Source organism: Dendropsophus ebraccatus, chromosome 10, assembly GCF_027789765.1.
Source record: "Dendropsophus ebraccatus isolate aDenEbr1 chromosome 10, aDenEbr1.pat, whole genome shotgun sequence".
NCBI lineage: Eukaryota > Metazoa > Chordata > Amphibia > Anura > Hylidae > Dendropsophus > Dendropsophus ebraccatus.
Window position 1 is genome coordinate 39,674,074 of NC_091463.1, and position 23,975 is coordinate 39,698,048.

Consider the following 23,975-nt stretch of genomic DNA (forward strand, 5'->3'; position numbering starts at 1 on the left):
GAGTGCCGAGCCGGGGACTGCGCCATCTTGGATGAGTCCCCGGCCGGCATCAGTAACTGAGATCGCGGCCCCGCTTTGAAGTGCTAATGAGGACATATGACGTACGGGTACGTCATATGTCCTTAAGAGGTTAAACCACTCCCAGCTGAGCTCCACCCTTACTGTTCATCTGTATCCCCCTAAGGGTATAAACCCACACACCGTATATGCAGCGTATTTACTGCTGCGATATGCAGCAAACTCGCAGCAGATTAGATCTAAATAACTGAACACAGCATCAAGTCTGTACCAACAAATCTGCTGCGTATTTGTTGCGTATCTGCTGTGTATACGCTGTGTGGGTTTGTACCCTTACACTGCTGCTGAGTAGATCATTTCTGCCTCGTGTTTACATGATATTTTTTCTTTCTATTTTTTATTAGTTTTTTCCTACATCAGTCATATATCAAAGCAAGTTTTCCCGTAAGAAATAATTTAAATGCAGATGATTTGTTTCACAACCTAAAAATAAGGTAAGGTGTTCTGTATCAATAAAGAACACTGCATCAGTAAGGAAGGGGTTAATTAGTTAGCTCTCTGCACACACAACGCCCCAGGTGGCTGCAAACCTGCTGGTAATAATGGCGGCTATCTGGAGCAGCTATCGGTGAAGGTTAATTTAGGGGTTAAGGTGTCTTTACACAAAACGATAATTGGCCCGATCGTACGATTAACGATGTCGGAGTAACAATTTGTTTTCATAACGATCAGCGTTTATACGGTACGATATATCGCACGGAAAAATCGTTTTGCGTTCGCAGCCCGGCCCGCTTGCAGCCCTGCCGCCCGCTCGCAGCCAGAAATTTCAAACTGCTCCTCTTGAGCCAATCAGTGCTGCCTTGCATTAATTGGCTGAAGAGGGGTGCCGATCGGAGCGGCGGTGGTGGCGATCAAGCCAGCGCGGGGGGCTGGGCTGCGAGCGGGGGTGGGGGGTGGGCGGCAGGCAGCCAGACTATCGCGCGACGACTGTTTACATGGAACGATCGGCCAATTTTTTTACAAACTACGATTTGATGACATGTTGAAAGATCAAAACGAACGATTGCTCGTTCGTCGTTTGATCGTTTGCTGCGTTTACACGTACGATTATAGTTCGAATTCGGTCGTAAACGCGCAAATCCGCACGATAATCGTTATGTGTAAACGCAGCATTACGGTCCATTATCTGACAGATTATCTGCCAGATTTGAAGCCAAAGCCAGAAACAGACTATAAATAGAGATCAGGTCATAAAGAAAAGCATGAGATTTCTCCTTTTCAAATCCATTCCTGGCTTTGGCTTCAAATCTTTGGCAGATTATCTGTCAGATAATCTTTCAGTGTAAATGGACCCTTAGGGTGGTATTACACGGGCCGAGCAGGGCCCGATAATACCTGTAAACGAGCAGCGATCTGCTAGATCGTTGCTCGTTTACTGGACCTATTACACGGCCCGATAATCGTTTGACAAGAGCTGCAAGGACATCGTTACCGATGTCCTTGCAGCCCTTGCTAAACTGGCATACATTACCCATCCACGTTCCAGGGCTGCTCCTGCGTCCGCTTCTCCCGGGGGTCCCGCGCGCTCTCTAGCGTCACAGCAGCCTGTCAGCTGGTAGGCCGCTCAGCCAATCACAGGCCGGGACCGCCGCGGCCTGTGATTGGCTGAGCGGCCTATCAGCTGACAGGCCTCTGTGACGCTAGAGCGCGCGCGGGACGCAGGGAGAAGCGGACGGCAGGAGCAGCCCTGGAACGTGGATGGGTAATGTATATCGTTAGTCGCCGGCCACGCACTGCTGCGTGTAATAGCGGTGCGTGGTCGGCGCCCGACGAAAATAGGTTCTAACCTATATCAACGATCAGCCGATGATCGTTGTCATCGGCTGATCGTTGCATTTATTACACGGAGCGATAATCGGCCGAATCGGGCCAATTCGGCCGATTATCGTTCCGTGTAATACCACCCTTAGGCCCCGTTCCCACTGAGCAAAACTAGCGGACAATTCCGCCGCGGAATGCCGTTAGCCTCCCGCTCATAATGGGAGTCTATGGGAGGTGCGTGTTCCTGCTGTGTCCGCGCTAAAGAATGAACATGTTCATTCTTCAGCACGGACAGGGCAAATATTTGCTGTTATTTTAAAACAACGGCTTTTGTATTGAAATAATGGCCGTTATTTACTGTTATATGGCGGCCATCCACTCAATTTTAACATTGTGTGAACAGATCCTTTCTGTGTTTTTAATCCACTCCTGGTTTTGGTTGCAATATGAGGACCACAATACTGACTGAAATATACGTAGTGTGAACGCAGCCTAATGGTGTGTTTACACAGGCAGATTTATCTGACAGATTTTGGAAGCCAAAACCAGGAATGAATTTAAAAAAAAGGAGAAATCTCAGTCTTTCCTTTATGACCCGTCCCCTGTTTATGTTCTGTTCCTGACTTTGGCTTCAAAAATCTGTCTGTGTAAACTCACCATAAGGGCCCTTGCACACTGAGTAAAAAAGGCGGAGTTTAAGAGTCCACATGGCAGATTCCGCTTGTCATTTTGCCTGTCCTATTGCTTCAAAGGGATTTCTTGTGTGCCTCTGCAGATGCGCAAGTGGAGCGTGGTCAGCACTTGAAATTCTGCAAGAACGCTCTTAGACCAAGCTACTCGTAGGTTTTAGGTTTCCGAGGTTTTACTGTATTTGTAGATAGGACACTAACATATATTAATAAGACGCTAGTATTTTGCCACATAGTTATAAAGTCGTCCTTGGCATTTCAGGTTCATGTTGAAACTGCATGGGAACTTAGGGGCGTTTTCATAGTGAATTTTGTGTGAAAAGTGGCAGTCTTTTTGGGTGTCTCTTTTGAGACATAAACCTACCGTATTTGGGCCATATTTGTGAGGATCTCAGTACAGTGCCTGGATCCTATTACGCACTATTTCCTGGTGACTTGTTGACATACAGAAAATGCCTGCTCAGCTAATGTGGCCGGGGGTACATTTCCTGTGTAATGACTTGTCACCAGGAAGCAATAGGTATGTTGTTTTTTATTAGCACTCCCTTAAATAAAAAAAAATAAAAAAAAGTTTCTGTCCCTGGAGAACCACTTTAAGTATTTCACATATACTTGGTCTTCCATGGCTGGGGTCTGCTTTCCTTACCACAGGAGCCAGTGGATAGGCAGTCAGTATGGGAATATGGTTTTCCTGGTGATGGTGCTGACCTCTCTATGGGAAGGGTCTGCAGTTTGTTCAGTCACTTATACTACATATGTAATATACACTGCATCCATACGTGACTAAATCCCCTACAGCAGGAGTGTCAAACTGTGGCCCCCCCAGCTGTTGCAAAACTTCAATTCCCATCATGTCTGGACAGCCAAAGCTTTAGGTGTCCAGGCATGGGGGGCCATGGAAGGCCAGGCATGGGAAGCACCCCTGCTCTACAGAATTCCATTACTAACAAAACCAAGAGAAAAAATTAACTATATGCTGTATTTCCTAATGGATAAAAACGTAACCATGTTGTTGTCATGCACACAGATATAATCTGGATCAGAACCAAGCAGCCATGTGTTCATAGCCTAATCGGTTTCCACAGATTCTGTTCCACTGCAAGTAAACAATGGAGATTTCTCTAAGATATCGAGAACTGCGATGGGAACATTTTTAGAAAGTGATATAACTATAACTTAAATTCTACAAAGAATAACCTTTATTTGCTGAAGCCAAAATATCTCCTGAATTTGAAGGAACTGACATTTACTGGCCTAGATTTGTTATTAATGTTATGAGGCAAAAAATTGAGTTTGTGTTTGCACCAAAATTCATCAGAATATAAAGTATAAATTAATAAATGATCACTGTCTTATCTGTGTTCATAGTGTGTCAGTCCTGAGCAGTGCTTCATATATCTATAGGGTTTCTCATAGTCTGCGTTGTGATGGATGGGAAGGATATTTATCTACGCAATGTTGTGGGTGGCGTGCGTCTCTTACATTATGTATGAACCTCTCTGCATCCTACTAACTTCCTTCTCTTAGTGTTGTTTAGTGGTCACCCTTTCACTTCCGATTGACCTGTGCATACTCTAGTTCATATTGATTGATGAAAGAAAATGCAGTAAAGTATGTGAACCCTTTACATGGGTCGATTATCGGCAGGCAGGATCACTCACTGCTGACAATCACCCTGTGTGATCATCTCTTGTTTGTCGGCTGATCACGTCTTTTGTGTAGTCATATGAAGGTCATATATGTTGATGAATTGGTAAAAGGACTCTGTCACCTCCAAAACACCTGCTAAACTTAAAGGGGTTGGCAACTTTATAGTAAAATAGTTTAGTGTTTAGTATTAATATAGTTAGTTTCCTCACTGTATATACCCTGACAGCAGCTCCTTGTGTACCTCATAGAACTAAAATCAGACCCACCCACCCCCTCCAGGCTGTGCTGTCCTGCTCTGTGGTGATTCTGTACATAAGATGGCTGACATGGAGGAGCATATGACCATGCCCCACCCACAGTTTCCTCTATAGGCATATACAGGCTCAGTGTCCTCCATGTCAGCCATTTTATGGAAAGACTCACCACAGAGCAGGACACTAAAGCTGGGAGGAGGGGAATCTGATTTTAGCTCTATGGGAGCTTCTGTCAGTATATACAGTGACTACACTTACTAATATGTACACTACCTATTTTGCTATAAAGTTGCCAACCCCTTTAAGTTATCATTAGATTATACATCAGTAGAGTATACAACGCTGATTCTATATCTGCAATTTTTAGCTTTCTATGTTCTTGCATTCCTTTGCTATAGGCCCACAAATAAAGGAGTCTAGGTAGTCCTCTCTATTATATTCTTGTGCTAAGTTGTCCTCTCTATGCAGCCACATGCCCAGTGTGTAGGCTTACAGAGGGGATATACAAAGGAGTAGAAACCTACACATTACAGATTTGGAATCAGCATCCTTTATACTACTTACAGATGACTTTAGTTTAGGGTTTTGAGTTGGAGGTGAAAGAGTCCCTTTAATCTGCATTGGCCAGAGATGATGCTGGAAGTTTTGCCTTGCACCAGTCCAATGAAATGTTAAGATGACGCCTGACAGCATTTATTTATAATATGCAGCATGTGTCAAGTAAAGGACTAGAGGGGGCAACAGTCCTCACTAGCAGTTCATGTATATAGAAACTGTGAACACTTCTCTAATTCAATTAATAGTATAAAGGATAGTAATGCATGTCACCAAAGAGCAAAGGGGGAGCTGACTCTTTTCTTTTGGAAAGGCATATAGACTCCATGACAGCTAGAAGTCTGAAGTTGCAGAATACTGAAGTCTAGGCCTCAAAGCATTCAGGCTTCATAAAAGCTCAGGAGGGAGCAATATTTTTTTCCCTCTACCGTTGCTACGTTTACAAGGGTTAAATTTCAGGTAAATGAGCATTCATAGGAACCTTGTTGAATAAAAGTATCATATTCAGACTATATCATGCATCGTGGTCTTTTAAAGGGGTTGGCCACTTTATAGTAAAATTGTTTTGTGTGAAGTATAAGTAAGTGTATTCACCTCACTTACTGACAGCAGCTCCCTGTGTACCTCATAGAGCTAAAATCAGACTCCCCTCCTCCAGGCTGGGCTGTCCTGGTGTGTAGTTAGTCTGTCCATAAGATAGCCGACATGGAGGAGCATGTGACTGTTCCCCATCTCTTTTGTCCTCTATTGGCATATACAGGTTTGGTAGTGGACACTTGGGGGCAGGGCATGGTCAGATGCTCCTCCTTGTCGGCAGTCTTATGGACAGTCTCACCACAGAGCTGGGCGCACAGCCTGGAGGAGGGGAGTGTGATATTAGCTCTATGAGGTACACAGGGAACTGCCCTGAGTACACTTACTAATGCTGTGCACTGAACAATTGCACTATAAAGTTGTCAACCCCTTTAACATGAGCTATTACACCAAACGATTATTGGCCGGAACAGCCTGTAATCGGCCAAGTACATATGATAATGGTTTTGGTGTTTGGTGGCCCGAAGAGTATTTTCAGCTGACAATGATGAATGTAAAGTGTCTGTGTGACTTCTTATCTTTCAAATCCCTTAGTAATAAGTCAGCCATTGGTAAGGCTATTTTTCACTACATTTTCCATCAGGGTAATTCCCTGATTTAGAGCTATGACAGATGGCACTTGGTAGCATCTGTTATAGACTCCTATGTTACAACTATTTAAAGTGACTCTGTACCCACAATCTGATCCCCCCCAAACCGCTTGTACCTTCGGATAGCTGCTTCTAATCCAAGATCTGTCCTGCGGTCTGTTTGGCAGGTGATATAGTTATTGTCCAAAAAACAACTTTTAAACTTACAACCCGGTGCCCTATGGGAGTATCTGTGCCCTAACTTTGTATGACCCCTCCATCCTTCCTCCCCACCCTCTTCATCATTAGGAATGCTACTGGAACATTCTTTCCATGCTAAACATAGCACAGGTCCTTAACGATCCAGCCCATGTGCCGGGCTAAACAGGTGGGGAATAGGAGGCAATCTGCCTGGAGCATTCCTAATGATGAGGAGGGTGGGGAGGAGGGACAGAGAAGTTGTGGCAGCCTAATGCATACACAATTCAGGCCACTCCCATAGGGCACGGGGCTGCCAGTTTAAAAGTAAGTTTTTAGCACAGTAACTGCATCACCTGCCAAACAGACCGCAGGACAGATCTTGGATTAAAAGCAGCTATCCGAAGGTACAAGTGGTTTGGGGGGGGGGGGGGGGGGGTGAGATTGTAGGTACAGAGTCGCTTTAAAGTGAAACTATTACTAGATCCCTATAGCGCTGAGGATGAAGGAAAGTACACTTACCATCCAACCCCCCAGACTCACTCTGCTGAAATTCATTTGGAGAGACGGGCTGCCTGGGGTGGATTGGTGCACTGGGGACAGGGCCACCTGATTAAAGGGGTTATCCAGTGCTACAAAAACATGGCCACTTTCTTACAGAGACAACACGACTCTTGTGGTTTGAGCAGGTGCGGTTTGCAATCAAGCTCCATTTACTTCAATGGAACTGAGCAACAAAACCCTGCCCAAGCTGGAGACAAGAGCTGTGCTGTCTCTGGAAGAAAGTGGCCATGTTTTTGTAGCGATGGATAACCCCTTTAATGTCGGGATTAAACATCTAATATCACAGAAACAGCGCACAAAGTATCAAGGTAAGAAACTTACCTTAAGAGTCCGTTCACACTGAGCAAAAGTGTCGGAATCTCAAGCAGAGCCCGCGCCACAGATGCCACTTGAAATTCCGCCTGTCAGATGTCTCATGCGCCACCGTCACCATTCCTGTCTGTTTTACACTTACTTGTTTCCCATGAAATAACAATTCTGGAGCATTGTGCCATTCTTCTTCTGTTCCTCATGTCAGTTTGAGGACTTTGACATCTCTTATAATGAGCCTTGTTAGGGCCCTATTAGATGGCCCGATATTCCCAATAAGAGCCAGTTCACACTGAGCAAGCTTGCAGCAAATCCTATCTGCCTCAGCTTGTCTATGCCATGACTTGCGTGCCTCCACTCAAAGAATTTACATGGAGCATACAGTATATGTGGTATGGAGACGTGCGAGCAGTGTGTATATGGTGGGTGTGATATTAGTTGTGTAAGCATACAGTATACATGGTATGGAGACGTGCGAGCAGTATGTGTATGGTGGGTGTGATACTGGTTGTGTACACATACAGTATATATGGTATGGATATGTGCGCGTAGTATGTATGGTGGGTGTGATACTGGTTGTGTAAGCATACAGTAGGGCTGGGCGATATGGCCAAAAAATAAAATCTCGGTTTTTTTTTTTTTTTTTTTTTTTTTTTTTTAAATTTTGGACGATTCTCGATTTAAATCTCGATTTTTTTTTTCCTCTTTTTGCTAAACAAACAGGACATTTTTCTCCCTGCAGCATCAGAAACTATTTTATAGACGTTTGAGACAACAACCATATTGCTTCCCAGTGTAACAGTGCTCCTCCCGTGCCCCTATGTAGTAGACAAGCCCATTGTGTGCCCCATATAAGTAGTTTTCCCAAATATGTGCCCTATATACTAGTGTATTAGTAGTAGTACAGATGAGGGGATTAGCAGTACAGGTAAAGATGAGGGGTGTAGTAGTGGTACGGATGAGGGGTGTAGTAGTAGTAGTACAGCAACAGATGAGGGGTGTAGTAGTAGTAGTACAGGTAAATATGAGGGGTGTAGTAGTGGTACGGATGAGGGGTGTAGTAGTAGTAGTACAGGAACAGATGAGGGGTGTAGTAGTAGTAGTACAGGTACAGATGAGGGGTGTAGTAGTAGTACAGATATAGATGAGGAGTGTAGTAGTACAGGTACAGATGAGGAGTGTAATAGTAGTACAGGTAAAGATGAGGGGTGTAATAGTAGTAGTACAGATTAGGAGTGTAGTAGTAGTACAGGTATAGATGAGCCTGGTGTAGTAGTAGTACAGGTATAGATGAGGGGTGCAGTAGTAGTACAGGTACAGATGAGGAGTGTAGTAGTAGTGCAGGTATAGATGAGGGGTGTAGTAGTAGTACAGGTATAGATGAGGAGTGTAGTAGTACAGGTATAGATGAGGAGTGTAGTAGTAGTACAGGTACAGATGAGGGGTGTAGTAGTAGTACAGGTACAGCAGAGGGGTGTAGTAGTAGGGTTACAGGTACAGATGAGGGGTGTAGTAGTAGTACAGGTACAGATGAGGGGTGTAGTAGTAGTACAGGTATAGATGAGGAGTGTAGTAGTACAGGTACAGATGAGGAGTGTAGTAGTAGTACAGGTACAGATGAGTGTAGTAGTAGTACAGGTACAGATGAGGAGTGTAATAGTAGTACAGGTAAAGATGAGGGGTGTAATAGTAGTAGTACAGATTAGGAGTGTAGTAGTAGTACAGGTATAGATGAGCCTGGTGTAGTAGTAGTACAGGTATAGATGAGGGGTGCAGTAGTAGTACAGGTACAGATGAGGAGTGTAGTAGTAGTAGTAGTACAGGTACAGATGAGGGGTGTAGTAGTAGTACAGGTATAGATGAGGAGTGTAGTAGTACAGGTACAGATGAGGAGTGTAGTAGTAGTACAGGTAAAGATGAGGGGTGTAATAGTAGTAGTACAGATTAGGAGTGTAGTAGTAGTACAGGTATAGATGAGCCTGGTGTAGTAGTAGTACAGGTATAGATGAGGGGTGCAGTAGTAGTACAGGTACAGATGAGGGGTGTAGTAGTAGTACAGGTACAGATGAGGGGTGTAGTAGTAGTAGTACAGGTATAGATGAGGGGTGCAGTAGTAGTACAGGTATAGATGAGGAGTGTAGTAGTAGTACAGGTATAGATGAGCCTGGTGTAGTAGTAGTAGTACAGGTATAGATGAGGGGTGTAGTAGTAGTACAGGTACAGATGAGGAGTGTAGTAGTAGTAGTGCAGGTAAAGATGAGGGGTGTAGTAGTAGTACAGGTACAGATGAGGGGTGTAGTAGTAGTACAGGTAAAGATGAGGGGTGTAGTAATAGTAGTGCAGGTAAAGATGAGGGGTGTAGTAGTAGTACAGGTACAGATGACGGGTGTAGTAGTAGTACAGGTAAAGATGAGGGGTGTAGTAATAGTAGTGCAGGTAAAGATGAGGGGTGTAGTAGTAGTACAGGTAAAGATGAGGGGTGTAGTAGTAGTAGTACAGGTAAAGATGAGGGGTGTAGTAGTAGTAGTACAGGTACAGATGAGGGTCAGGGACATAGGTGAGAGCATGGGGCAGACTGGGGGGGAAGGGCATGGGGTACACTGGGCTGGAGAGCATGGGGTACACTGGGGGGGGGCAAGTATGGGGCACACTGGGGGGAGCAAGGGGCAGACTAGGGGGGAAAGGCATGGGGCACACTGGGGGGTGCATGGGGCAGATCGGGGGGAGAATAGGGCAGATCGGCAGGGGCATGGAGCAGACCGGGGCAGGAGGGAACATACCTGGTGTACCCGCTCTGCGCGGGCGCACACCACCGGCACTTGCGCTCTCCTCCCGCCCGCACTACTCCCCGCAGCGGACCCGCCCCCATAGCCAGACATATACGCGCGCTTCCTCCCGGCCGCACATGGAGGTCCCCGGAGGAGGCTGCAGATACTGAAGCATCGGGTGATAGTGTCGCTGCTGTACAGCTCCAGCACCCGCAGCGATCACCCGATGCTTCAGTATCTGCAGCCTCCTCCGGGGACCTCCATGTGCGGCCGGGAGGAAGCGCGCGTACACGTCCGGCTATGGGGGCGGGTCAGAGGCGGGGACATAGGACGCTGCTGGGCGCTCTCGCTCCTCATGCTGTTTCAGTAGCTGGAGGATGCGAGCAGCCCGCCCGCGCGCCCAAATCCAATGATTTCCAAAAAAGTCAAATGGATTCTCAAATTCTGGGCGAATTAATCGAATTAATTCGATTAATCGCCCAGCCCTAGCATACAGTATATGTGGTATGGAGACGTGCGAGGAGTGTGTGTATGGTGGGTGTGATACTGGTTGTGTACGCATACAGTATATATGGTATGGATACGTGCGTGCAATCTGTGTATGGGGTCACTGTTTACACAACATCCTATAGCTCTCTAAATCTGTTTAATAAAAATGTCACTTTTATTGTCAAATCCGGAGATTTGTGGTAAGCCGATTATTGTCTTGTCTTCAGCTGTAAGGTCAAAGGGTGTATGAGGCGACAGCCCACCAAAGCTTACTGCCTAAAGATTACAGGGGAGAAGAGGATACAGAGTCACGCGTACTGCCCATAGACCTCACTTTACTTCTCAATCTGCTATGGAATTGAAGTCCTGGATGTATTTCACATTACACCTCATCCACCTTTTACTAAGTGAATGAGTGTACACACACATCCATCCCGTGGCTCTTTGGCCAACTAGTGCAAGCACAGCTCTGGTCTTAGGGAGCCACATCTTTAAGGCATATGGGCAGCGTTTCTTCTTTCTTTTTTTTTTTAAGGAGACAACTGCTTTAAGATCGTATAATCTTGGTAAAAACATTATCATTCCATTACATAGTGCGCTATAGACTGAATCATCTTTGAAGCCGCTAACCTTTTCCACTTTTTCTTGCAGTTGGGAAGACCTCCCTGATCACCCGATTCATGTATGACAGCTTTGACAACACGTACCAGGTGAATGTCTTTGATCCTGATCTTTGACAGAGAAGTACTAAAGTTAATACTCCTTTATTGTTTAGAGATTAGAGTAGATGGAGGATTAGGTAAAGTAGGCAGCCCTGGTGGCCTCTAATCACCTGTCATGTCTGTGTCGTCCGGCTGTAAGCACTGACTCAGTGTTTTACTGTTTCTGTGCCAGCTACGGCCATACTCCCTATGTACACATCCTGATTAGAAACACAGGTTTAGTTGTTATAGCTGCATTGTGTAACCACACCTCATGTCCCTCTAAAGGACTCTAGGTCCTTGTGATCACTGTTCTATTTTTGTTAGTAAATTAGTCCATTTAGCAGCTATAGGTCAGTGCACTTTTACATGTTTTGATTTTTATTTCGGTATAATTGTTACTATGGTTAGGAACCGCCTTGCTGTAACTGCTGCATTGTTGCTGCTTTACAGGCTACAATTGGCATAGACTTTCTTTCCAAGACTATGTACTTAGAGGACCGCACGGTGAGTGATGAATTCCTTTATGTATGACTTCTGTATGATTGTTGTATGTTGTGGGACTGTGGGTGCTGCTTGGCTACAGATAATAACTTATAAAGGCAGACTGATGAAATAGAAGGTTGGTGAAAGGTGCAGAAGGTCTAGTCTGAAACCAGCAATGCTGACACGGAGCATTCCCTTTACATTATACATACTTGGACATTTTAATGTGTACTGCAAACTGAATTTATTGCACACTTATAAAGTATGCCATAAATGCAGGATATGTCTAGGCTATCTATAAAGAGGAAGGTAAAGCACAATTGTCCATGCAAAGTGGCCACCTGTTATATCTGCTCAGCTGTGGGGGACACCCTGTAAAGAGGCGGGGATTTCCCTCATTATGATGGGATTCCCCACTTCTTTACAGGGTGTCCCCGGCAGCTGAGAGGAGCAGGAGCGTGGCAGCAAGTTTAAATAGCCGCCCACTCCTGCCTCTCACTGTGGGGACGCGCTGAAGCCGGCCGCACTAACCTGACACTCCACGTACCCCCCCCCCCCCCCCCCCCCCCCCCCCCCCCCCCCGCTGGCCTGGAGCTCTTCCTGTATGCGTCCCCCGCAGCCGCACGCATCTGCTGTTCTGCTAGCAGCCCCGCTCATCAGCTCCTTAACTGCTTCCACCCGCTGGTCCCTGCCGCGTCTGCAGACTCTCCTTCATCCTGCAGACGCGGCGGGAAGCAGCAGGAGGAAGCGGCTAAGAAGCCGATGAGCGGGGCCGCGTGCAGAGCAGCAGATGCGTGCGGCTGCGGGGGGACGCATACAGGAAGAGCTCCGGGTCGGCGGGGGGGACGTGGAGTGTCAGGTCAGTGCAGTGCGGCTTCAGGGCGTCCCCGCAGTGAGAGGCAGGAGCGGGCGGCTATTTAAACTTGCCGCGCTCCTGCTCCTCTCAGCTGCCGGGGACACCTTGTAAAGAAGTGGGGAATCCCATCATAATGAGGGGAATCCCCGCTTCTTTACAGGGTGTCCCCCGCAGCTGAGAGGAGCAGGAGCGCGGCGGCAAGTTTAAATAGCCGCCCACTCCTGCCTCTCAGTGTTCCCGAACACTTCTAACTGTCCGCTGAACATCAGTTCAGCTGACAGTTATCCCCCTGGTTTTGTTCGGATACCAAGCAATGTTCGGATACCGAGCAAAACTTCAGGGGAAAATTTAGTTCGAAAACCGAATTGTTCGAATAACAAGGTGTTCGGAAACCGAGCTTCTACTGTAATTAGTATATAAGTATATAAAATTAAATTCGCAATATTGAGGTATTCTGATTTAAATTTAAAGGAAACGACACCCTCTTAGGGCTGTTAAATAACAAAAGAGCATACTCTGCTCCTCGATCCAGTTCTCTCTGTGCCTCTCTTTACTTCCCTTGATGATGCTTTCTCCTGGCTCTGCAGATGATATTCTGAACCCGCCGCAGCCTTGCTGATTGGCTTCAGTGTTCAAACTGTCATCAGGATAAGTAAGGAGAGGCGCTGGACTGGCCAACATGAGTGGAGTATGCTAGAGGGTACAAGCAGATCAGTGGGGGGGGGGGGGGGGGGTCCTGACTTCTGAGACCCCCACCAATCCTGAGAATGGAGATGTAATTGTCCCTAGAATTAATGCATTGCCAGTGCTTCACTTGAATTCTCTCTATAGGGCAGTCCTATGTCTCTGTGCTAAACAATGGGTGATATATTGAGATGGTAAAACCCCTTTTAGCTTGAATGCATGGGATTGCTTCAATGCCAGTACATGACTGTTTTCTTAGACCTTCCTCCAGGTCACTTTTCTATTGTTTGCTAATGTTCCCTCCTTACAATACCTGTCCCTTCTGTTCTTCCCTCCTGCCTTCATTGGCCTGGTACCAGCAGGTGCGGCTGCAACTCTGGGACACCGCCGGACAGGAACGTTTCCGTAGTCTGATTCCCAGTTATATACGGGACTCCACAATTGCTGTTGTCGTCTATGATATTACAAGTGAGTAACAATAAGACAAATGTACACATAGAACATACAAATTAGATGTCAGAAGTTTTGGTTGCTGAGATCCCCACTAACCACTAAAATGAATAGGTATCAGTGCTTAGCTGAGTGCTAAACCCATTCTTTTATACACCGTTCTGCTTTTAAGACTATCAGCACCAAGTGACTAAACACTTAGTCCTTTTACATTATACGATTTCTCGTCCACAGGGTGCTGATCAGTGAGATCTGTGCTAGTTTGCAGTGGTTTTACACGGCACAAGAAATCGGGCTGTCAGCTATCTGTGCTGTCAGTTTCCAGATCTCGAGCAGTCTATACTTACTATCCATGCTGCTTGTGACCTGGCATCCAGCTCTCCAGCCCCCTGGTGCTGGCTGTATCTTCAGGCCTCGCCTCCTCTGGCTGTCAGTCATTCTGAAGGAGTTAGCAGCCTAAAGCTACAGCAGCGGCTGAGGACGGGAGAGCCAGAGAACAGGATGCTGGATCACAAGAAGCTTGGATGGTAAGTACACTTTTCTTGTGATCTTGAAACTGACATCACGGATATATACATATCTGTGCTGTCAGTTTCCCTTTATTTTTATCGGCCACACATAACCCTGTTTACACAGGAAGATATCTGGCCGATAATACATTTTACAATTTTACACAGGCTGATCGGTTGCAGGACTGCTTCTAGCAATGGTCCTGCCCAATAAAAGGCCCTTTAGATGTTCTGTAAAAATTAGATTAAAAGTAAGGGGGCACTATGGCAGCCGTGTTCCAGCTTTTGAACCAACAATTTGCAAAATTAAATGAGCAACCCAACTGGGTGTATTGTGCATGGGGCACACTGTTGAGCTAGATCACATTGCCTGTAAGGTGGCTGATGTACGATTTTGTGTTCTCCGCCATAATGCAATATAAAAAACTTGTCATGTTTTGTACATCAGGATGGAGATTGCATGTATCTTATTTGTGTGGGTTTCTTCCTGTGCTCCAATAGAAATATTCTGGGGCTGCAGGTCTATTGGTTTCCTATAAAACTGGCCCTTGTGTGTATGTGAGACATTAGGTTGTAAGCTTCATGCTTAATAGAGCCAAACATGAATGGTGACAATCTCTGTAACCAACATGAATAGAATTCAAGCTAATCCACCACTGTTGCCCACCCCAGTATGTAATATTATAACTACAAGTAAAAAAAAAATTTGTCATACACAACAGCAGGTGCTTTTTCTATCATATTGTAGCAGCAGCAGAGTATATACAAAAGGCTCACAATAGCCATGAGTAGGCCTGTGTACTCAATGTGGCACTAATATGCCCATGTATAATAAACCACAGGCATAAGAACATTTAACGGAGCATTATCATGCCAATAAAAAAAGGCTAAAAGACATGTATCCCGAGAGTGACCAGTCCTGATGTGCGTAGCTCCTGTTGGCAGAGTAGAATATCAAAATAGAAACTTCATAATCCCATGAATTTTGCTGATTGACATTGATGATACTATTACATATAGTGTGTAGGCTCTGTACAGATATATATGTGTGCACCCTATCCAATTTGTCAGATGTACATGTTACTACAGTATTATTTTTGCCATATAGATTTGAACTCCTTCCAGCAAACATCGAAATGGATCGACGATGTCCGAACAGAGAGAGGAAGCGATGTTATAATAATGCTTGTGGGGAATAAGACCGATCTGGCAGATAAGAGGTAACAGCACTGTGGCTGGTCAGGAGGGCACAGTTACTCACTACCAGCCTATTGGAAAAGGGGAAGTTTAAGTTGCTGTTTTGTTGCATACTTGTGACCAGAAATGTAGCATTGTTTTTATTATTTTTTTTTTACAGTTTTCAAACTTCCTGTCATCTGCTTTTAGCTAAAATATTTCTTCATACTGAGATGTAAAAGGCTTTCCAGGCTGAGCAGTCTTGAGTGCATGAAAAATTGTTTGTAAATCATGTTATCCAAACGTTTCATTGATCTGTTAGGGTCCTATTAGACGCGCCAATGGTGGCCCAATCAATAAGGTACACAAGTGCCAGTGCTTGTTTACTGAGCCTATTACACGGCTCGATCGTTTAGCAAGGCCTGCACGGACCTCATTGGTGATGTCTGTGCAGCCCTTTCCCCAAACTTAATGCATTACCTGTCCATTCTCCCAGTCTTCTCCTGTCCTCCCCAGTGCAGTGGCTGCAGCTTCAATCACTGCTGGGACTGCCGCAGCCTGTGATTGGTTGAGTGGCCTGTCATCTCCAAGAAGCTGCAGAGCTGGCAAGCAAGCAGAGGGCAGGAGAAGACCAGAAGCGCAGGCAGGTAATGTATACAGTTTATTCAGTCGTTAGCCTTGGCCACGCATTGCTATTACACGGAGCTACGTGCGGGTCGACAGCTGATGATTTTGGTGTCAGACCTAAAGACACGATCAGGCGATGATTATTGTCTCTATTTCACAGAGCCTGATTCGGCCCTTACACAAGGGTAACTTTTTGTTATATATATACAAGTGGCTACACTTGTCTTCCAGACTTGGGTTCTGTTTGTCCTTTCCCCGTGTTCTGGAATACTAAACCATACGAGGCCTAAAATTAGGCCACAAATTACTATTCTGAAGATTCAAACGATGGATGTACCACTTGTGTTTTTCTGACTTTGCCACACCATTATGAACATCTTGTGCAAGAGGTTTTGAAAGCTGTAAGTCATCCACTCCATGCAACCAGTGACAAGTAGAGCACACCAAACCTATTTATGCCTTTTTAATGGCTTCTCTGCATGAAAGCAGCAGAGGGACAGGTGTATGTCTACTACTTTATTCTAAACCCAAGAACTACATCCCGTTGGATGGCTTCATCAAATACATAAATTATTATATGCCTGGTGCAATGTTCTGCTATTATTTTGATGGTCTTTCTTGCTGCCCACGTGACCCATAGTGCTGTGCACAGGACTCAGCCAGCCTCATGTCCCCCTACTCCATCCTCTACTTCCTTATTGCAGTATGCAGTCTCCCACACACACTACCAAACAGTATGGTCATGTAAGTGTTGGGCTTTGTAATAGCGCTCTTTGAAAAGAAATTGTTGCTCAGTTAGGGTATGTGCACGCTGCGGAATTTCTGTGGAGACTTCAAGCAGATTCCAGTAGACTTCCACTTGAAGTTCCGCTTATTCAATAGACTCAATAATATTTGCCATCGGATTCTGCCATCCGTCCAAAGAACTGACATGTCAATTCTTTGGGCGGGTGGTGGAATATACCGGCAAATATAATTGAGTCTATGGAACGGGCAGAACTTTACGCGGAGGCCGCCCAGCGGAGTCTGCTTGAAGTGTCCAAAAATTCTGCAGTATGCACATACCCTAACTAAGAAAAATGTCATATGACATATTGGAAATGTTATGCTTACTGATATTGGGGGGGAGACATACTTTTTATAGCTGAAGGCGCGCTTTAACTTCATGGTTTTCATGTTACTTTTATTTAATTTGTACATCTATTTTTTTCCATCAGTCTTTAAATATAAATATTTTCTTTACCAGGGACACCAGTGTCTTGTGGTCATATGTAGTCTAGGTTCACACTGCGCTTCTGTGTCCATTTAAAAGATACATTTTATATTATTGAAGGTGTTGCTAACAATGCATGGTGCTGTATACTATGTTTCCCATTGACTTACATTATAAAGAAAACAGATTGTTGTATACAAAAATTGAGTTGGCAAAAAATGTATACACAAAAATACAGTGTAAACCGAACTACATGCACTTTCTTTTCATTTTCATTGCTCACTTTCTTAGGGTGCATTCACACATTCCCTGTATACAGGCCACGCCACAGGTGTTTATATCTGTATCAGTACCGTGAAGATTCAAGCACTTGCAGCACTCCCGGCATCATAATGAAAAGTGATGTCGGGAGGTTTGTGAATCTTCCATGTATGGCCCATATTCACAGAATGCATGACTGCGCCCTAAGTTTATATGTTGCTTTATTGGTTCTTATTTGTCCATACTTTATTTTGATTTGCTCTGATTTTTATTTCCGTTCATCTGGTTTTGTTCCATTGCTATAGACAGGCTTCTGTTCAGAGGGCGAGAGGCATCTCGGGGACTGAATGTCTTGTATATTGAAACAAGTACTAAAGCAAGATGTTTTGTCACACAGGTACGTGCCTTGCTGCTGAAGGCTACCAGTAGCCTATTGCTCTCTCTCCTCTGCCATTAAAACGCATAGTCAAGGGGAGCAATTACTTAGAGCACAGGTGTTAAATTTGTATCCCTCCAGCTGTAGCAAAACTATAAATGCCATCATGCCTGGGCAGCCAAAGCTTGCAACAGATGGAAGGCTGCAGGTTCAACTCTTGTGCCTTAGAGGAAGTAGTAGGGGTGCTGCAGTTTGGTGCAGGCTTAACCTCATACATCTAACCAGCCAGGGCTTCTACAGTCATCCGTGTTCTGAGCAATGCTGTGAGCATGTTATCAAACATTAACAAATACACTAATTTATGTACTGTCTTAATAGTGATGTGTACATTCAGTTGGAATTTTCTGTTTATTTTGCTATTTTTTTTTATCTTTGTAAACTCCATTGCAAATAGACAAATCACTACTGAAGAGGGAGAACAAAGAGCCAAGGAGCTCAGTGTCATGTTCATTGAAACTAGTGCCAAGACTGGATACAATGTGAAGCAGGTAAGAGCTGTTTCTGCTGCTTTATGCATCCTGGCTATTATGGCTAGGAACCTTTTTTTTTTTTTTTTTTTTTTCCCCTAGAACTAAACTTGATCTGCTAATGTGTTCATATCCATGTGATGCAGTATATTTGGTTCAGTAGCCATTAGGATTTGGTTGTTCAGATTACAGACATTCACACATCCATCTGAGGTCTTTAAAGGGACTCTGTCCCCTCCAACCCACCCTCCTCAAAACACTAAACTAAAGCCACCTGTAAGTAGGATAAAGCTTTGTAGCAGGTAAGTTTGCTATAGGGATATACAGTGGTACCTTGGTTTAAGAGTAACTTGGTTTAAGAGCTCACAGTTTTTCAAAATTGTGACTTGGTTTAAGAGCATTGCTTTGGTTTAAGAGCTCCCTGTCCTGGGTGGGAGCGCGAGTGGGGTAGGGGTATGGTCTTCATAGCGGGGTCTACAGAACTGTACTCGTACCCAGGAAGTCTCCCTCACCTTCCAAATCATAGCAGATCCACTTCAGGCTGGGGCTCACATCAGGGGACAGGACTGTGGAGGTAATCTCGTCATAGATGTAACCCCCCTCTCCCTGGACAGACAGTGCTGCTATACTGTTCCCGCATCTGCCCTGCTCATTCCTTCATACTCCCTGCAGTCTCTGTCAGCCCTTGTGTTTCCCATCCTCCCCATTACTGTACAGTAACTTATAATATCACATATTCTGCTGTTTCTGAATGTTTGTTTCATCTGTCATACATGTTGTTCAGAATAATAAATCATTATTTTGGGGTGTGGAACCAATTGTCTGCATTTCTATAATTTCTTATGGGAAAATTTGCTTTGGTTTGAGTGGATTTGGATTACAAGCACCGTCCTGGAACCAATTATGCTCGTAATCCAAGGCACCACTGTATTTGCAAAAGTGTTTAACCCTTTGAGGACCAGGCCCAAAATGACCCAGTGGGCCGCGCAAATTTTGATCTTAGTGTTTCCGTTTTCCCCTCCTCCCCTTCTAAGAGCTCTAGCACTTTCAGTTTTTTATCTACAAGCCATGTAAGGGCTTATTTGTTACAGGAATAGTTGTACTTTGTAATGGCGTCATTCATTTTACCATAACATGTATGATGGAATTCCAAATATATTATTTATGAAGATATAAATTGGTGAAATCGCAAAAAAGAATGCAATATGGTAACGTTTGGGGGGTTCCTGTGTCTACGTAATGCACTATATGGTAACAGCGACATGATACTATTATTCTATAGGTCAGCCCGAACACAACCATATGCAGGTTTACGCAGATTCTCTAATGTTATATATTTTTTTAAAATGAAATCCTTTTTTTGGCAATTAATTATAAATAAAATGGGACTATTGTGACGCTTCTAGCGGTTTTATTTTTTCACCTACGGGGCTGTATGGGGTGTCATTTTTTCCGCCATGATCTCTCGTTTTTATTAATACCATATTTGTGAAGATCGGACGTTTTGATCACTTTTTATTTTTTTTTTATATATAATGTAACATAAAATCGGTAATCCGCGCACTTTTTTCCCTCTTTTCGTGCTTGCCGTTTACCGTTCGCAATGACGCTTGTTATATTTTAATAGATCGGACAATTACGCACGCTACGGTATATTATATGTTTATTTGTTTATTTATTTTTATATGTTTTATTTATATAATGGGAAAGGGGGGTGATTTAGACTTTTATTGGGGGAGGGGTTTTGGGGTTGTGTGTTAGTGTTTTTAACTTTTTTTTTTTTTACACATTTGAAGTCCCTTTGGGGGACTTGTACGTACATACATTAGTTTGATTTCTACACTGATGAATGCTATGCCATAGGCATAGCATTGATCAGTGTTATCGGCGATCTGCTCATTGAGCCTGCCTGTGCAGGCTCAGTGTAGCAGATCGCCGATCGGACCGCACGGAGGCAGGTGAGAGACCTCCGGCAGTCCGTTTCAACGATCGGGACCCCCGCAGTCAGCCTGCGGGGGTCCCGATCGGTAAGTGACAGGGGACTTTAAGGAGTTAATGACACGCGGCAGCACGATCGCTGGAGCGTGTCATTACCGGTGAGGTCCCGGCTGCCGATTGCAGCCGGCCCCCACCTGCTATGAAGCGCGCTCCGCTCCGGAGCATGCTTCATAGCGGGAGAAACACCCAGGGCGTACAGTTACGCCCTAGGTCGTCTGGGGACAGACTTCCATGGCGTAACTATACGCCCTGGGTCGTCTAAGGGTTAAAGGACTACTGCAGAGTTAAATTTTTTTCCCCTTAATTAACACACATTACAAAGTTATAAAACTGTGTAGTGTATGTTAATTACCTATCTGGCCCTGTTAACCCGTTCCCCCCTTGTGTACTCCTGGTCTAAAAGTCTATAAGGGTGCCTTTACACTTATTGGATCCGCAGTGGATTTCACGGTGCAGGTTTGCAGCTAAATTTTCATTCTGCTGCAGATATAAGACCCGGCCCCGGCCCGGAGCATACATTATCTGCTCGGCGCTGCGGCTGTGTGAAGCTCCTGGCTCCCCTCACTCTCAATCAGCCAATCAGTGCTGCTGCGCACTGATTGGCTGATGAGGGGAGCCAGGAGCTGTACACACACAGCCGCGGCGCCGAGCCGGGGGCAGCCCTGTAGGATACATCACCTGCTCCAGTCTCTTGCTTGCTTCGGAGCCTCCCGGCATCTCCCTGCAGTCAGCCAATCAGTGCGCTCCGGCGGGGCAGCGCACTGATTGGCTCACTGCCAGGAGATGCTGGGAGGCCCCGAAGCAAGCAGGAGCCTGGCGCAGGTGATGTATGCTCCGGGTCGGGGCTGCTGGGATTAAAGGGGCCGAGTTACATATCCACAGCGGAAGGAAAATTGCCCTGCTGATGTGTAACCCATAGACCTTCACACTACATGTATCCGCAAAGGATTTTGCTGCAAACAGGCAGTGTGAAATCCGCTGCTGATCCGATATGTGTGAAGGCACCCTTAAGGGTATCGCATAGGTGGTGGTCTAATGCTTTATTTCAGAGGAAGTCAGTTAGACTGCAGCTGAGATGGGATAAAACAAATTACACTGCAGGAAGTTAACATTATATGTTCAAACAAAAACCTAACCATGATAAATGCAATAGTGTTTCATCTGTCACGTTAACATACACCATTGTTTCTATGCTTTCAGCTCTTCCGTCGTGTTGCTGCAGCTTTGCCTGGCATGGACAGCACACCAGAGAAAAGTAAAGAAGACAGTATCCTTTTGTTAATTTTGAGGCATATCAGCCTGACTGCTTTCTATTCAGTAGTTTCCAATTTTTTAAAGGGACTGTTCAGCTGCTGAAAAATGTTTCAAAACCCTTAAGGCCCTATTACACCAAGCAATTATCTGCCATCACGGCCGTCACGCTTGGTGTAATAGCTCTTCTTAAAAGTCAACGATTATGCTTGATGTCGTCTGATCCTTGTCTTTCAATGTGTTGAAAGATTTTTAAACAATAACTACTGTCTGCTGGCAGTTGCCCCGTGTAATAGGAGCAGCAGCAGACCACCGCTATCTCCTATGGACTCTTTAGATCGTCTGGGGAGCCCCTCCCATTCACTTACCCACTCACTGTCAACGCATGTAATGGCACCAGCAGCGAGCAGGGAATAAGGAGCAAACGAGCACTGATCGAACAGGTAGACGCTTGCATGCTCCTCACCATTTGCCCATGTAATAGAGGCTTTATGTTGAGTTTGCACCAGAGAATCTGTCACTGTTCCACGTTAAAACCATGGTGGCAAGTAGTTGTGTTGCTGTTGTGGTTCGCAACTTGTTGCCATGGTCATGTGACATATTGTTAGCATGGTACTACAAGAAGCTTACTGTGCTTTAGGTGTCTGTCCCCTAGTGAGCATGTTCTTATTTTGCTAATTTGTTCTTTTCTCTATGAATATTCTGTGCTGCCAGGCCTCACGCACGCTCTGCCATCTTTCCGGTCTGCGCATGTCCCACTGATGTCAAGAGGCCATGTGCCTTCTGCATTCACTATCATTGTTGACATCAGCGGCACATGCACAGACCTGGAAAGCACATGAGGGTGGGCAGCACAGAATATTTACAGAGAAGAGGGAGAAGAAAGGAGTGCTGAGGTGTGGCACAAATGCTACACCACAACTCCTCTTTCACTTCATTACAGTAGAAGAAACTATATTGTGCAGCATTGCCTCCATGGACAAATTAGCCAAAGGTGCCATGCTCACTAGTGGACACCTGAAGCACACTGTCAGCACCTTAGGTCTGTCCGAGTACTATTCCCACCTTATGAAGAGTAATGCAGTAATGTTTGCTTTCTGCTGAATACTAGCCCATCATGTAAAGAAGAAAGGAACGGTATACAATCCGCTCTGTTTGGGAGATCCCATATGAAGGCCCAGCAAGGGCATCAACTATGGGCAGGCACCAGTTGCTGTCCTAAAAGTAGTAATCTAGGAAAACTCCTGCTTGTGTTACCATGATAATGATTGACTTAGATACTGGTGGCTTTTGTAGACATTAGACTTTATTTTACAACTACAGTGCACAATAGGTTATACTTTAGTAAGTGCAGTAAAATCTGTAATCTATATTGCATACACACATACTGGTGATACATATGCACTCCCAATATATTGTTTCCTTAACCTGTGTACTCCAGTGATTGACATCAAGCTGGAGAAGCCTCCTGAGCAGCCAGTGACTGAGAGTGGCTGTTCCTGCTAACCCTGAGATATCACAGTCTGCATCGGAGAGTCCGCTGCTGTCTAAATGCATTCAAAGAAAAAGCAAAGCGTCTATTTATCTCTTAGATTCCCAGTGTGTGGATGCAGTGTGTTTTTCATCATCTTTAAAGGGGAGGGGAGGGTGTTGGGTACCTGGGAAAAAAGCCACAGCCCGCCTCATCTCACTCAAACTGCATGGTGTCGTGTAAGATTGGAGAATGAGAATTTTATGTATGTATAGTTTTTATTTCTTGCACTTTTGGCACCCACTTGGTGCCTACTTAACTCTATCAATGTGATAAACTTAAATGGAACTTTGTGCTGCCATGTTCTTGTTTGTTGCGGTGACTAAACCAGGATGCAGACAATACGCGAGAAGCAGGGTTCACATATTTAATTATAAACTCAGTAATGAAAACTGAAGTTGCTTTAAATAAAAAGGAGGCTGTCAGTGTACTATGGCCTATTTCACACTCAGTTGCTGTTCTTTCTTATAGTGCCCTATGCTCCTCACAAATGTTAGAATTTTATATATATATATATATATATATATATATATATATATATATATATATATATACTTTTTTTTTTTTTTTTTTTTTTTAAATGGTCCTTTTGGCTGTATATTCTTAATGTTTTTTAAATCCCCTCTTGTTTGCACTTTGACTGGTGTGATCTTACCGTGACAGCAGTCTATTTTACATTATCTTGTATCTGTTGCTTACACACTACATATACAATCATTATTAAGCTGAAGAGATATTCCTGCAATGAGGCATGTAATGCCCACAGGTCATTAACCCTGTAAGGACTGGATAAATGTGTAGCCAGTTTGCTTTGAAAACCTTTTGCCTTAATCATGACTGAGGTTCTTATC

General features: G+C 44.7%; 1 protein-coding gene across 2 annotated transcripts in view; it reads left to right on the top strand.

Annotated features, from left to right (window-relative positions):
* The window catches only part of RAB41 (RAB41, member RAS oncogene family), a 31,829-nt gene extending 8,177 nt beyond the window's left edge, over positions 1-23,652 (top strand). Inside the window, exons 2-8 of one of the 2 annotated variants that reach the window (XM_069943504.1) lie at positions 11,130-11,188; positions 11,633-11,686; positions 13,565-13,673; positions 15,273-15,384; positions 18,272-18,365; positions 21,543-21,609; positions 23,035-23,652. In XM_069943504.1, the coding sequence (XP_069799605.1) occupies positions 11,130-11,188; positions 11,633-11,686; positions 13,565-13,673; positions 15,273-15,384; positions 18,272-18,365; positions 21,543-21,609; positions 23,035-23,099 (560 nt within the window). In that variant the 3' untranslated portion in view covers positions 23,100-23,652. The remainder of the gene's footprint in view (positions 1-11,129; positions 11,189-11,632; positions 11,687-13,564; positions 13,674-15,272; positions 15,385-18,271; positions 18,366-21,542; positions 21,610-23,034) is intronic. The other variant, XM_069943505.1, reaches the window with a different exon arrangement.
* Positions 23,653-23,975: the final 323 nt, after the last annotated feature.